The sequence below is a fragment of the Nilaparvata lugens genome, chromosome 1 (assembly GCF_014356525.2).
Source record: "Nilaparvata lugens isolate BPH chromosome 1, ASM1435652v1, whole genome shotgun sequence".
Taxonomy (NCBI): domain Eukaryota; kingdom Metazoa; phylum Arthropoda; class Insecta; order Hemiptera; family Delphacidae; genus Nilaparvata; species Nilaparvata lugens.
Window position 1 is genome coordinate 89,675,736 of NC_052504.1, and position 15,895 is coordinate 89,691,630.

The window sequence follows — 15,895 nt, forward strand, 5'->3', positions numbered from 1 at the left end:
GTAAGCCTATTTCAAGCAATAATACTTTATTATAAAAGGAACAAACATTTTTCTCAGATTATTTCCAATTTCACATTCAGATAAATGGCCATGGTACATGGTATTAACAAAAATACATGGACACTGTCTGATTAGGTACAATTTCAAATATACAGTATAGATGAATTGATTTTTATCAAAACAGTCTATTCATTGATTGGTAATACATATGAAAACATCAATATTTTGAAAAACGTCTTTCCACAATATGATACTAAAAACTTTTATTTGTATGATCCTCCTCAATGCTTCACGTCTGACTGGCCTGTTTTTTACTGTAGAATACGTTTCCAAATGAAAAGGTTGCTTTCGATAACTGAAACAAACAGCATTGTAATATTATTAGACGAAAATCCAAATTTCAATGTGCTATCAACCACCCTGAAGATTTATGCGCATGCAATGATAATAATTGATAACAGAGGGAACAGTTTGCAGGAAATTCAAAGAGTCAGATGGAAACCAAATTCACCATTGTATTAAAATTGCTATTTTGGATAGTTATCATACAGCTTTCATCTAGTGTTAAGCCAGTTACACACATCTATTTTTGTTTGTACTATATTTTGCCGTCCTTATGAATTCTATTGGATTATGCAGAACTTGACAAACATCATCTGTTATATCTAATAGAATTAAACGGTAAAAAGTCGTAGGCCTACGTCCAAAAATCGATGAGTGTGTGTAACTGGCTTAATTGGTAGCCCACTAGTATTGTGTGGACTAGTATCATCAGCTTCGTTTGATGCAGTGTTAAGGTAGACGCACACAGATCGTCATCGGACGGACGGCACGCATCGGACGATTAGATTTGATGCATTATTTTCAATTGGAGTGCGCATACCTATACGGATGCGGATAGGTATGCACATTCCAATTGAAAACAATGCATCAAATCTAATCATCCGATACGTGCCGTCTGTCCGATGACGATCTGTGTAGGCCTACGCCTACCTTTAACAAGACAGTCGAATGTAGACTAGTTGAATGCCAATGAGTTGGCAACACTGTAAAAACAGATGTAGAATCAGCTGTCGGCTGGCTAGATTGAATAATAAGTAGGTAGCCTACATGCAATGATGCAAAAGTCGGTGCATTTTTATTACCTATCTTGGAATTTCACTCGTTTTTTTTCACAGCTTCTAATTCTGGCTGACCATTTATTTGACTATGCGTCGTTGCCATTCTTCCTAGGCAGGATATTCAGTTAGATGAGGCTGTGTTCACGATTCCCACTGGAATTATTTTATTGGAAAACGTATAAGCACAGACATTTAGGCCCGGTTAAATTTCAACCGTGATTAACTTCACAAGAACAAATCAGACAAGGCGTTTTTGAAAAGACGGCTTCTCTGATTGGTTGTCATGGAATTAATCACAGTTAAAATTTAACTGGCTGTTGTGCAACCGGCACTAAGTTTTTAATAGTATTTTAACATGACTTGTTTAATTATTACAAAAATTACTAGTACCCTCTTTATTCTAATATTTGTTTAATTGAAAATAATTATTCATTTTGACACTAGAAAATCGCATGAATGCTAGAAACTATAGTGAGGTTATAATGGCAGTGGATAAAGATGGAAGAACAGCGTTGCCTATACTCTGTCTTAACTAATTATATTTCTACATCGTCAAAAACAGATTTGGCTTCGTTGTGGAGCTAGAAAGGATAGTACTACCTGCTTTGTCGAACAATGGACAAGGATAGCAACATCAAAGTTTATCAAATACGTGGACCTCACACTAGACACGACAAACTGGGTCTGCTTAGGAATGTGACCCACTCTGTCGCTGACCGCATTTGTCGGGAGGTGCAGGAATAAAAATCGACCACATTTGTCGCCTGTTGACACGACAAACTGGGTCTGCCCAGGAATGTGACACACTCTGTCGCTGAACGCATTTGTCGTTAGCCCAGTTTGTCGTTGGTGTAAAATGTGTATTGATCCAGTTTGTCGTCGACCCACTCTGTTAATGTGAGTCTTAAGCATCCCGATTCCCGACAGCAGTCTACAAGAAGCAAAAAGCCAGGCGCCACACCAAGCGCCCTCGCTACTCGCTAACAAAGGAGGATTTACTTTTTGATTTTGTCTACAGTATTTTTTGTTATTAACACCTTAAAATTATGGAATCTATTGTAAGTATCACTGTATCTTTTATTATTTATGTAAGACCTTTCTGTTTGTTATTGTTATAGGCTAGGTAGGCAGGCTAACTTTTCCCAAGCATCAAATTCGAACTAAACTATAGGCTACCTACTTGAATAGGTAGGCAAGTTAAAAGAAGGTCAAAATTGAAAATACCATCCCAATTACATGTTGGTCTCAGCTAAAATAGTCGTAAATAGGCTATGTCAAAGTTAATTGGAATTTGATAAAATATTCTGGGACAACCTGGCTGGTCACTAATTATTGTTGGACATGTTTCACGTCTACACACAGATGTACGAGTAGCCTATAGTCTTTGTAGGGGTATTTTATACATTTTCCTATTTTAATTATTGTATTTTCATCTTTTATTCCATAAATGCAAATTTATTCTCTGGAATAAAGAATGTTTAAATTTCTAGAATGCATGTTTATCCTGCACACACATTTTCATTCATGCATGTTTTGTCATCAGCAAAAGTCTTCCCAACATGAATTAAACATTAACTGCTAGCAATAAATAAACCACTGAAAAATTATAATGATGAAAAAATGAACCTGAAATAGGACTGGGAAGAAGAAATGAACAGCAAAAAATTGGAGCTACAAAAACTTAACCTTTAAAAATGTTGCTAGAAGCCTTTCCTTATAATTGCACAGAAATGCGTTGACGACATGTGTATCATGCATGTACAAAGGCCTAAGGCAGGCCACTAACGGTAAAACTTGCATGATACATTGTTGACTTACAGATGTGATCACAGGAAAATGTGAATAATTTTATTATCAGCTATAGATATGGAAATTCAACATTAGTATTTCACAAAAACCGAAAAATTTAATGTTCCATATCACAGTTTATTTCTTTTTATCAAATAAATAAATGAATTAGACTGTATAAGTTGTTAGGTGTATTATCTATCTCATTGCAACTAGGCTATAATGTATATATTTGCAGGTACCATCCATCCGTGTAAAAGTGGAAGAATCAATCTCAAACGAAGGAGTCAACTTGCCGGAAAACGAATGCAAATACAAGGAACGACCATCTAACAAAGGTTGGTTGATCTATGGCAAACATTACGTTTTTCAATTGAATTTTAAACTTTTAGTAAGGTAATGGAGATGGATAGGATAACAGTGTTGCGAATTCTCTGCTTTGCCACTGCTTCCTGTTCCTATAGAGGATAGATGATACCGGTATAACTGATGAAATATAACATGTTTATTACTCTTGTTAAGTATAGGCTAATTGATTATATTTTAATCGTCTAGAAATATATTTTTCAATGATTGAATAATACATTTTCATAGTTATTGAGATGAAATATTTTGTTGTTTATCATATTTCTAGATTGTTGAAAACAATCGACAATTATTTGTTGAAACACCGCCGATTTATGAAGTTACATCACATTATTATATTATCGTTATTTTAATTGCATTCAATCTTTATTCTCATTGATTAATTATTTATACTTTGAATAACTAGCATTATCGTCATTTAATGTAAATTATTGTATAAGCCAGTAATTATGTAACATACATAATAAAGAAATCTAATCTCTAACTCTCTCCAATGGCGCTACAGCCCAAATCGGGCTTTGGCCTCAATTGAATTTACTCCAGCCATCTCTATCCATTCTCATCTATTTCTCTCTCACACGTAGCATTCCCCTAGCGTCCTTTGCCACTCTATCCTCCCATCGCTCTCTTGGTCTTCCACACAGGTCTCCTTCCTCCAGGCTGTCCCACGAATCCTGGCACACGTATATCTGGCATCCCTTGCAATGTCCTGCCCACGCATCAATTGATGTGGGCCTATAGTGGGGGTTCTCTATAGAGTGTTGTAATTCTGCATTAGTACGGTACGCCACTGTCCTGCCTCACACACAGGTCCATATATTCTTCGCAGCATCTTTCTTCAAATACATTCAACAAGTCTGCTGTTCTCGCTGTCATTGTCCATGTCTCACTTCCGTAGCACACCACTGTCCTTATAATGCTTTTATATTGCTTTATCTTGTATTCATGGTGTACATTCCTAGCTTTAAATATGCTTATAACAGAGAAAAATGTGCGGTTGGCGGCAGTGATACATTTTTGAACTTCTTAGAGTTCCTCATTAGTATCCATTATGCAACTTCCTATGTAAGTGAAATTGTCAACTACTTCATAGTGCTTTCCTCCACATTCCATAAGTTGTCCGAGTCTATTTCGATGCTGTCTAATCTGGAGCAATACTTTTGTTTTTCAGTGTAACATCTGATGCACCCTCCTCCAACTCTAATGCTACATTTTTCACAGCCATCATAGATCTACCAAGTATGCCTATATCATCTGCATAGCCTAGTATTTGTACTGGCTTCATCATCAGTGTTCCACACCTATCCACAAAAGTCCTCCTTATTGCATGCTCTAGTGCCAAGTTAAAGAGCATTTGGTGCAATTCCATCTCCTTGCTTTAGACCATGCTTCGCTTCGAAGTATTCTGTCAGCCTTTCTGACTTTAACCGTAGTTTAAAGTACTCCGGCCTTTTTGACTTTAACCGTGGTTTAAAGTACCCCGGCCTTTCTGACTTTAACCTTAGTTCAAAGTACTCCGGCCTTTCTGACTTGGCAAACCGTATTCTCCATTGTGGCTCTGACTAGCCTCACCAGCTTTGATGGTATGTTGAAGTCTAACATGATTGTATACAGTCTGTCTCTTGTGATACTGTTATAGGCCTAACTAAAGTACAGTTTATACAGCAAGTTATAACAGTATAGAAGCTCGCAATATCATTAATCATTCTCCTATAAGTTTTATTTAGAATACTTTTCACGTCACTATGAACAGCTTTTAGACCCGGTTTCTGGGACACTTAAATTTTGAATCTAATGCATCACTATAATGGAATCTATAGCTTTGATGGTTCATTAGATTCAATATAAGAAGCATAATGAGTGTTCTATAATTAAGTGTACTTATACTATATAATAATGAGTAGTGTTCTAGAAACCTAGCTCTAGTTTAATATAAAACCCTACTTCTTATAAAATTAAATAAGAAGGATCTGTACTTGCTGGAAGCATATGCTCAGTCTTAGTAACGTTGTGATGTAGTTATGTTCAGTAATGTAATAAATGTCTCAATATAATCATTGAGATAAGATAGTTTAAGAAGATATCCCAAGGTATAGGACGTTTATGTTCCAAATTTCATTGTTTGCTCAAGCCGATAGTCCACATAGTTTTTTTTGTGAAGCTATGTGGTGCTGTTAAGGCCATTCCACACGGCACGTGGCGTGCGTGGCTGGACGCACGCCACGCCGGCCACGCTAGCCACATGCCAATTCACACCGCCACGACTGTTGCGATGCTATACCGGCCACGTTTCCCGTTAGTATGCAGGAAGATGTCAACTCCGACGGTCCTGTGGTGTGAATCTGGATTTTCTTGTGGCTTACCTTGGTTTGATGACTCCAACAGCAGCAGTAGTAATGATAATGAGCTGGTTTTATTGTATTCGGTGAAAGCACGGGACCAGTGGTTACATCCAATCAATAAAAAAAGGAAGACCTATGGCGAATTCCATCATTTAATGCGCGACCTTGAGGCTGACAATGATAGTATACGTTCTATACGATAGTATACGTCTAGTATACGTTCTGCGCATGCTCGGACCAAAACGTGGCCGGACACGTTTGAAAAGATCGCTCAGAGAGCGAACGGTAGCCACGCGTGGCTAGTATAGCAAGCGTTGCCGCGTGGCCGTGGCTGCTATGTGAATTGCTTCATTTGATTAGCTGGGAAGCGATGTTTTGAAAAGTAGCTAGCGTGCGTCCAGCCACGCACACCACGTGCTGTGTGGAATGGCCTTTAAGGCCATTAGAGGACTTTAAGGCCATTCCACACAGCACGTGGCGTGCGTGGCTGGACGCACGCCACGCCGGCCACGCTAGCCACATGCCAATTCACACCGCCACGACTGTTGCGATGCTATAACGGCCACGTTTCCCGTCAGTATGCGGGAAGATGTCAACTCCGACGGTCCCGTGGTGTAGACCATGCTTCGCTTCGAAGTATTCTGTCAGCCTTTCTGACTTTAACCGTAGTTTAAAGTACTCCGGCCTTTTTGACTTTAACCGTGGTTTAAAGTACCCCGGCCTTTCTGACTTTAACCTTAGTTTAAAGTACCCGGCCTTTCTGACTTTAACCTTAGTTTAAAGTACCCGGCCTTTCTGACTTGGCAAACCGTATTCTCCATTGTGGCTCTGACTAGCCTCACCAGCTTTGATGGTATGTTGAAGTCTAACATGATTGTATACAGTCTGTCTCTTGTGATACTGTTATAGGCCTGCCTGAAGTAAACACGTTTACCTAACTAAAGTACAGTTTATACAGCAAGTTATAACAGTATAGAAGCTCGCAATATCATTAATCATTCTCCTATAAGTTTTATTTAGAATACTTTTCACGTCACTATGAACGGCTTTTAGACCCGGTTTCTGGGACACTTAAATTTTGAATCTAATGCATCACTATAATGGAATCTATAGCTTTGATGGTTCATTAGATTCAATATAAGAAGCATAATGAGTGTTCTATAATTAAGTGTACTCATACTATATAATAATGAGTAGTGTTCTAGAAACCTAGCTCTAGTTTAATATAAAACCCTACTTCTTATAAAATTAAATAAGAAGGATCTGTACTTGCTGGAATTATATGCTCAGTCTTAGTAACGTTGTGATGTCAGTTATGTTCAGTAATGTAATAAATGTCTCAATATAATCATTGAGATAAGATAGTTTAAGAAGATATCCCAAGGTATAGGACGTTTATGTTCCAAATTTCATTGTTTGCTCAAGCCGATAGTCCACATAGTTTTTTTTGTGAAGCTATGTGGTGCTGTTAAAGCCATTCCACACGGCACGTGGCGTGCGTGGCTGGACGCACGCCACGCCGGCCACGCTAGCCACATGCCAATTCACACCGCCACGACTGTTGCGATGCTATACCGGCCACGTTTCCCGTTAGTATGCAGGAAGATGTCAACTCCGACGGTCCTGTGGTGTGAATCTGGATTTTCTTGTGGCTTACCTTGGTTTGATGACTCCAACAGCAGCAGTAGTAATGATAATGAGCTGGTTTTATTGTATTCGGTGAAAGCACGGGACCAGTGGTTACATCCAATCAATAAAAAAAGGAAGACCTATGGCGAATTCCATCATTTAATGCGCGACCTTGAGGCTGACAATGATAGTATACGTTCTATACGATAGTATACGTCTAGTATACGTTCTGCGCATGCTCGGACCAAAACGTGGCCGGACACGTTTGAAAAGATCGCTCAGAGAGCGAACGGTAGCCACGCGTGGCTAGTATAGCAAGCGTTGCCGCGTGGCCGTGGCTGCTATGTGAATTGCTTCATTTGATTAGCTGGGAAGCGATGTTTTGAAAAGTAGCTAGCGTGCGTCCAGCCACGCACGCCACGTGCTGTGTGGAATGGCCTTTAAGGCCATTCCACACAGCACGTGGCGTGCGTGGCTGGACGCACGCCACGCCGGCCACACTAGCCACATGCCAATTCACACCGCCACGACTGTTGCAATGCTATACCGGCCACGTTTCCCGTCAGTATGCAGGAAGATGTCAACTCCGACGGTTCTGTGGTGTGAATCTTGATTTTCTTGTGGCTTACCTTGGTTTGATGACTCCAACAGCAGCAGTAGTAATGATAATGAGCTGGTTTTATTGTATTCGGTGAAAGCACGGGACCAGTGGTTACATCCAATCAATAAAAAAAGGAAGACCTATGGCGAATTCCATCATTTAATGCGCGACCTTGAGGCTGACAATGATAGTATACGTTCTATACGATATTATACGTCTAGTATACGTTCTGCGCATGCTCGGACCAAAACGTGGCCGGACACGTTTGAAAAGATCGCTCAGAGAGCGAACGGTAGCCATGCGTGGCTAGTATAGCAAGCGTTGCCGCGTGGCCGTGGCTGCTATGTGAATTGCTTCATTTGATTAGCTGGGAAGCGATGTTTTGAAAAGTAGCTAGCGTGCGTCCAGCCACGCACGCCACGTGCTGTGTGGAATGGCCTTTAGTCTCCCATAATGTACCGTTCATTTATCTCTTTCCTGTATAGGGCTACTTGTAATATAAATATAAAGAAAATAAATAAAAATCTCAGTACCCTTTTTTTAAAAATATTTTATCACGACATGTTTCGGTCATTTATGCCATTAACTTGATAATGGCATAAATGACCGAAACATGTCGTGATAAAATATTTTAAAAAAAGGGTACTGAGATTTTTATTTATTTTCTTTATATTTGTACCGTTCATATACACTCTTACTCGTTCAAGACAGTAATCGACAATAATCTGCTTGGGATAACATTAAAATTTGGGACACAAACAACCTGTACAAGGGCTATCCTTCCATGCTATCTTCTCTCTTTAATAAAATAATTTTGTACACTTTTTATGTGAAATTTTCTCTCTCTGACATTTGTAGTGCCAATTATAAATGAATGTTTCAGAGATAACTTCACCCACTGCCTATGTCAAACAGTATCGCATTGCAGTGCTGGATAGAATTCACCAAAAGCAGCGCTCTGATGATGATGATGTGAGTCTTTTTCCGAATAATTTATACTCTGTTCAAATTGGCATGAGCTCTGAAGGATTAGGCCGACCCTCGTACTACTCACACACGCACAAGCGCAGTCTCCTTATGTGTGTGTGAGTAAAGGGACGGTCTGCCTACCTGTATACTACCTAGTATACATAGTATATCAATGGCGCAGGTAAGCCGGGCGTGTGTGCCTGCGCGTGGGGGAGCGAGGGTCGGCTTAATCTTTCAGCGCTCATGCCAATTTGGACAGAGTATAGATATAGTCTCATGGTATATTCTAATGGTCTACTATGTTGGAACCAACTGAGAGGAATTATATAATGTACTCCTGTTATCTGGCTCATGGATGGATTATTTTGGAAACCAAAAATCTATTCATGAAGAATGAATTCTATTCAAAGTACTGAACATTGAATCGCAAAAACTTGAGAATAAATTATTCAACAAATATTTCAGAAACTATGTTTCAGAATCAATTTATCTCTTGCAATCTGTCATAGTTTGATCCTCCAGTCAAACAATGAAAAATAACTTATATTACGTACATACGAAAATAATTTCGGACTAGTCAATGTTTTATACTTCAAAAAATGACTTTGAAAACTTGATTACAAACACGAATTTTGATATCCTGAGAGAAGAAAAGATAATATCTGATATTGAAGTGTGTAATGAAAATTATTATTTTTCAACTTGAAAATGTTATGCATCTTACTGTGTAAAGACATATACTTGTATTTAGTGAGGTCTCGTTATAATGGCAGTAGAGAAAGATAGGAGAACAGCGTTGCCACTGCCTTCTATTATAGAGGATAGCTGATACCTGTATACCATTGTTATATTAACTACACTGTTCATTCTTGTTAAGGATAATGATGCAATAATAATTCAATGATTTTATAATACATTTTCGAAATTGAGATTGAATATTTTGTTTATTATATTTCTACATTGTTAAAAACGATGTGGAAGGAGAAAAGGATAGCACTATCTTCTTTGTTGAATGATAGGCAAGGATAGAAACACCAATGCGAATCAAATACTGCCATTGTAATGTGGACTTCACTATAGGTATTGGCATCTGTATATTTAATATCAATCACCCTTAGTTGATTTTGGCATAAACTATCTTTACAATATGCATTTAGAGTCATTACAAACGTATAATTATAATACAATTACAAAAATTATATTACAACAGTTATAGAATGATGTAACATTCAGTTGAGTGAAATCACTTTACTAAATCACATACAGAACTTTCAATACAATTTTCAATGAAAACATTTTGTAATAGCTCTGGAATATTTGAAAATTTCAAACTTCCAATGATCCTTCATTGACTACCAAAGCAAAGATCCGTTCCATTATCCAATGCTACAATGTTTAATTTGAAATAGAATTCAACTCTTTGTCCACTGTTTAAATATCAATTTATGAACAAACGCTTGAATTGTGAAATCACAGCAGATGTTGAAAATCCAATGGATGTTGTCCATCGCCATTTCAATGCTCTTATCAACACGTTTCACCATGTTCCTAGCAACTTTTGTTAGCTTTTCTCTGTCTCATGAATAGCATTAGTGGTGTCTATCTTTAATTCAAGTAGGGTATGAGGATTGCTCCAGTAAACAATTTCTTCCAAGTAGCTGCACAGAAAGAAGTCAAGACATGACAGATCAGGGGATCGTGGTGGCCACAATCCTGTTGAAATGATCCTTACATCAAAAAAATCCTGTCGCAAATTCCTGTGTTCAAAATTAAATGATTGACCTTCACTAGTTCAACTGCTATGCTCAAGGAATAAATAGCCATCCCTACTCTAGCTCCAGTCATACAAACATTAGAAACAGTATTTTACCAATTTCACACAAAAATGTGCATTTTCCAGAATAAATACATTTAGTCCAAGCTAATGAGCAACGGGTTCTGTTTTAAATTGAACACTGTATATTGTGAATGTGCATTTTTGTGATTTGTCATTTGTGAATTACATCACTTGCTGATTGATTGGAGTTTTTTGATTGATTTTTGAAACTTGTGATTTCAGGAACCATCATCAGCAGATAGTGGGAGTGATTCGTCAGCAGAAGAGAAGGGAGAAAGCAACAATGGAGAAATGGTACGAGAAGAGAGGGTTTCCAACAAAGTGACTTCTAAAAAGCCTCATCAGTGTAAATTCTGTGCAAGAAGCTTCTCTCAGACTAGAGATTTGACTGTTCATGTGCAAACGCACACCAAAGAGAAGCCTTACCATTGTACAGTCTGTACAAAAACGTTCTCTCGGTCTGATTATGTGACTCTGCATATGCGTACCCATACCAAAGAGAAGCCTTATCATTGTACAGTCTGTACAAAAACTTTCTCTCAGTCTGGTCATCTAACTATGCACATGCGTACTCACTCTAAAGAGAAGCCATTCCAGTGTACAGTCTGTTCAAAAAGGTTCTATCACGCTGGTCATCTAACTGTACACATGCGTACTCACACCAAAGAGAAGCCTTTTCAGTGTACAGTCTGCACCAAGAGGTTCTCTGAGTCTGGTACATTGACCACGCATATGCGTACTCACACCAAAGAGAAGCCTTATCATTGTACCATCTGTACAAAAACGTTCTCTCGGTCTGATTATGTGACTCTGCATATGCGTACTCACACCAAAGAGAAGCCTTATCATTGTACAGTCTGTAAAAAAACTTTCTCTCAGTCTGGTCATCTAACTATGCACATGCGTACTCACTCTAAAGAGAAGCCATTCCAGTGTACAGTCTGTTCAAAAAGGTTCTCTCACGCTGGTCATCTTACTGTACACATGCGTACTCACACCAAAGAGAAGCCTTTCCAGTGTACAGTTTGCACCAAAAGATTCTCTGAGTCTGGTTCCTGGACCAAGCATATGCGTACTCACACCAAAGAGAAGCCTTATCATTGTACCATCTGTACAAAAACGTTCTCTCGGTCTGATTATGTGACTCTGCATATGCGTACTCACACCAAAGAGAAGCCTTATCATTGTACAGTCTGTAAAAAAACTTTCTCTCAGTCTGGTCATCTAACTGTGCACATGCGTACTCACTCTAAAGAGAAGCCATTCCAGTGTACAGTCTGTTCAAAAAGGTTCTCTCACGCTGGTCATCTAACTGTACACATGCGTACTCACACCAAGAGAAGCCTTTCCAGTGTACAGTTTGCACCAAAAGATTCTCTGAGTCTGGTACCTTGACCAAGCATATGCGTACTCACACCAATGAGAAGCCTTTTCAGTGTACAGTCTGCACCAAGAGGTTCTCTCAAACTGGTAATTTAACTGTGCATATGCGGACTCACACCAAAGAGAAGCCTTTCCATTGTACAGTCTGCAGCAAAAGGTTCTCTGAGTCTGGTGCCTTGACCAAGCATTTGCGGACTCACACCAAGGAGAAGCTTTTTTAGTGTACAGTCTGCACCAAAAGGTTCTCTGAGTCTGGTTCTTTGACCAAGCATATGCGGATTCACACCAAAGAGAAGCCTTTTCAGTGTACAGTTTGCACCAAAAGATTCTCTGAGTCTGGTGCCTTGACCAAGCATTATGCTTACTCACACAAATGAGAAGCCTTTTCAGTGTACAATCTGCACCAAGAGGTTCTCTCATACTGGTAATTTTACTGGTCATATGCAGGTTCACACCAAAGAGAAGCCTTTCCATTGTACAGTCTGCACCAAAAGGTTCTCTGAGTCTGGTGTCTTGACAGGTCATATGCGGACTCACATAAAAGAGAAGCCTTTCCATTGTACAGTCTCATTCTCAAAGTTTGACATTTCACATGTGTATTCACACCACAGAAAAGCCTGTTGTCTTGACTGGTCATATGTGGACTCACTCCAAAGAGAAGCCTTTTCAATTTACATTTTCTAAGAAAAATATCCTAAATGTTGAATCAATTATAAAGTTATTTTTTAAAGATTCAATATTCCAAAACTAGTTGTTATTGTATTTTATATAAAAAAAGTTTTTTTAACCCTTTCTGGTCCCATGATTCCATCACTGGAATCATGTTATATTCTTGTCTCCTACAGTAATCGTTTCATTCCAATGATGACTTTTGGAATCAAGATGATTAGTTCAAGTCTCTGTCACCAGAGCTCACCACCGCTACAGAGCTTCTGAACTGAAATGCGTAGGCAATGTGATGTTTGTAGGTTATGTTCATGACTTGGAGCAGCTGAATCAACTTAGTAGTTTTATCAAAAATATTTATCGATTCCAATTAAATATTATTCATCAGGAAAATTCCAGACACTTCGGAACATCTTTACGAGAAACTCCATGAGGCTAGTTTGAATATTCTACTCTAATTCGGAGAGGTTTTGAATAAAATATCACATGATTCCAACTGGAGTCACTGGCCTAATCGTAGCTACTGGTTTTTCAGTAGTGAGGCAACCAGGGCCTACTCTTGAAAAAAATTTATCAAAACTATTCTCTTATTCAAACTATTTTCGTATTTGAAGGATTCAACAGGCTACAGCACAAATTATCTTACAATCTATTTTTTTTATCAACCTAGGCTAGTTCATAATAAACTTTGAAATTCAGTATTGCTATATTGTGTCTACTTACTTATCATGTCCAAAGTTGATAAGTAATCAAGAATAACTTATGTCTCATGTGTAATGATTATTTATTTATTTATTTATTCGTTGATATAATTACAAATCATATGAATATGATCGGGATAGAACAACAGGCATAGCCCAAAACTATTCTGTTCCCAAATTTTGATAAATAATGAAGTGTCCGAAAAAATAGGTTAATATGTTCTTACTGAGGAAATTTAAAGTTCAAAGTTCTGTCCAAGAATATATATTAGCTAGAAATTTTGAATTTAGATTGATTAAAATACCAAATTATAGTCAAATTTTGCACTTAATATCACCGCACTTTGAATAAATTGAGTTATTTCAATAAATTATCACATGAAAATAAATTATTATCATAATTTACATAAAGATTCGTTAATCACTGCATAACATAAAGGTTAGTGATAACAGCGTTCCACTTATGAACGATTTATGATATTGGATTATGGAATTGGGCAATTTGAAATGATATTTGACTGATATAAATATCATTCTGAATTCCAGAATGTAAGAAACACCATTCATTACAGTAGGCCTAAAGGCAGTTATTTTCTTCTTACTAGTGAATAATTACTGATATCATGATAAAATTTAATATACTCTTGTTTCACTAGTTGCTAAAAAACAACACCGCTATTGAATGTTTTTTACTTGATGATATTTACATAAGCAATGGTTTATCATTCATGCAGACAAGGCAGCATTGGATCCAGATGAATATCTAAATATCTAATTGATATGTTAATAGATTTATAATAATTATAAATATTCTACAAAAATATAAGAAATTCTAAAAAAAATTTTTGTGATTTGTTCTGGATTGGCCCTCAAGTTATAACACTAGTGTGTGTATCCAAATTGCAGTCTTGTGAACATTTATTGTAAATATAGGTAATTATTATATAATATTCAATGGATTCTTATAGAGAATTTAAAAGCACGTTAATTTGAAATTTGGTTCAAAATGGAGTGAGAATATGAACATTCCATTCCAATATTTCAATACAATATTACACTCCCATTCAGTACATGTATGATGAATGAAGCTGGAAGACCACTGATTCCATCTGGAATCATGAAGTTTTCCCCCATTTTCCAGTGAAGAAAATAAATGAAACATATTTTTGAAGTTGTATGGGTTAATAATGAACTATTTTAGGAGTAATAGATTTTTTTCAAAAATTTTATAAAATTGGCCTAGAAAGGGTTAAAGGAATTATTTTTCAACTAACAAATCAAATAGCCCTGATGAAATAGGCTATTAGAAAATATTCTATTCTATTTTCTTATATCTTCTTATTCTCATCATGATAAATAACTTGTCACTTGTGTATCATGCAATAATAATGTAATACTATTTATATTAAATTTGAATATTTTGTGTTGAAATAAATCTATTATTTCTCTGCAAAGAATCCTATGAACTCATATAGTGTCGCCAGATTTTGCCAAATCCAGAGAGTTAATTGTGTGACAGAAAGAGCCAAAAAGAGAGAGCGTAGGTCTTTTTGGTAGAATCAGCATGAAAACTGCAACAGTGTGCTCCTTTTGTTATATTGAGATAATATTCTTGGCTATAAAGCCCCGTGTTGCAAACTAAGGTTTGCTCGGACTGTAATAGCTAATATGACATAAGAATGCTTCTAGGGTAAAAATAGATCAGCGCTTTTTACTTTCCTTGCCCTATTACCATAGGTAAAGAAAGTATTGCTTTCCGAAAAAAATTAAGGTACCCCAATTTCTAAATTTCTATACGTTTCAAGGTACCCTGAGTCCAAAAAAGTGGTTTTTGGGTATTGGTCTGTATGTGTGTCTGAGTACACGATATCTCATCTCCCAATCAACGGAATGACTTGAAATTTGGAACTTAAGGTCCTTCCCTTATAAGGATCCAACACGTACTATTAAGATCAAATGCAATGCAAGATGGCAGCTTAAATGGGAAAATAATGTCAAAAGCAGGTTTTTTGCGATTTTCTCAAAAACAGCTCCAACGATTTTGATCAAATTTATACATAAAAATTGCCATTGATAAGCTCTATCAACTGCCACAAGTCCCATATCTAAAAATTTCAGGAGCTCCGCCCCATCTATGCAAAGTTTGATTATAGATTCAAAATTATCGAGCGTCAGATACAATTTAAACAAAAAATTTCAAGTGGGAAAGATTGAGCATGAAAATCTCTACAATTAATGTTCAGTAAAATTTTCACCTAAATTGAAAATAAGCTCAAAGTTCGAGAAAATGTGATTATTCAATTGCAAACACTGTTGGCAACTGTTGATTCTATTAAATCATATACTATAAAACAAGCAATTTCTGTTTAGATGTTTATATATCTGTATGTGACCGGATCTTGAAAACGGCTCTAACGATTCTCACGTAATTTGGAACAAAGTAGGTTTATGATATGGAAATTCGATTGCACTAGGTCTCAACCCTGGGATAA

At 37.2% G+C, this 15,895-nt stretch overlaps 2 protein-coding genes across 4 annotated transcripts; both read left to right on the forward strand.

Annotated features, from left to right (window-relative positions):
• The first annotated feature begins 2,036 nt into the window (after positions 1-2,036).
• On the forward strand, positions 2,037-12,533 carry LOC111053076 (gastrula zinc finger protein XlCGF17.1). Of its 3 annotated transcripts, none has more exons than XM_039419559.1 (4): positions 2,037-2,179; positions 3,148-3,247; positions 8,731-8,816; positions 10,876-12,533. In XM_039419559.1, exons 1-4 carry the CDS (start codon positions 2,168-2,170, stop codon positions 12,046-12,048), a joined length of 1,371 nt encoding a protein of 456 aa, XP_039275493.1. In that variant the 5' UTR covers positions 2,037-2,167; the 3' UTR covers positions 12,049-12,533. The 3 variants fall into 3 exon arrangements, with proteins under 3 accessions (XP_039275493.1, XP_039275492.1, XP_039275494.1); XM_039419558.1 differs by having other exon boundaries at positions 8,731-8,819; positions 10,876-12,529; XM_039419560.1 differs by lacking the exons at positions 2,037-2,179; positions 8,731-8,816 and having other exon boundaries at positions 3,157-3,247; positions 10,876-12,531.
• On the forward strand, positions 12,394-12,720 carry LOC120356317 (gastrula zinc finger protein XlCGF8.2DB-like). The gene has a single exon (XM_039445272.1). It carries the CDS (start codon positions 12,394-12,396, stop codon positions 12,718-12,720), a length of 327 nt encoding a protein of 108 aa, XP_039301206.1.
• The last annotated feature ends 3,175 nt before the right edge of the window (positions 12,721-15,895 follow it).

What these genes read in the sequence shown, in the direction of transcription:
- LOC111053076 (XM_039419558.1), top strand. An exon ending in GGAACGACCATCTAACAAAG is followed by an intron (nt 3,248 to 8,730) that starts GTTGGTTGATCT and finishes TGAATGTTTCAG; the next exon opens with AGATAACTTCACCCACTGCC. An exon ending in AGCGCTCTGATGATGATGAT is followed by an intron (nt 8,820 to 10,875) that starts GTGAGTCTTTTT and finishes TTGTGATTTCAG; the next exon opens with GAACCATCATCAGCAGATAG.
- LOC120356317 (XM_039445272.1), top strand. Translation starts at nt 12,394, where the DNA reads ATGCTTACTCACACAAATGAGAAGCCTTTTCAGTGTACAATCTGCACC.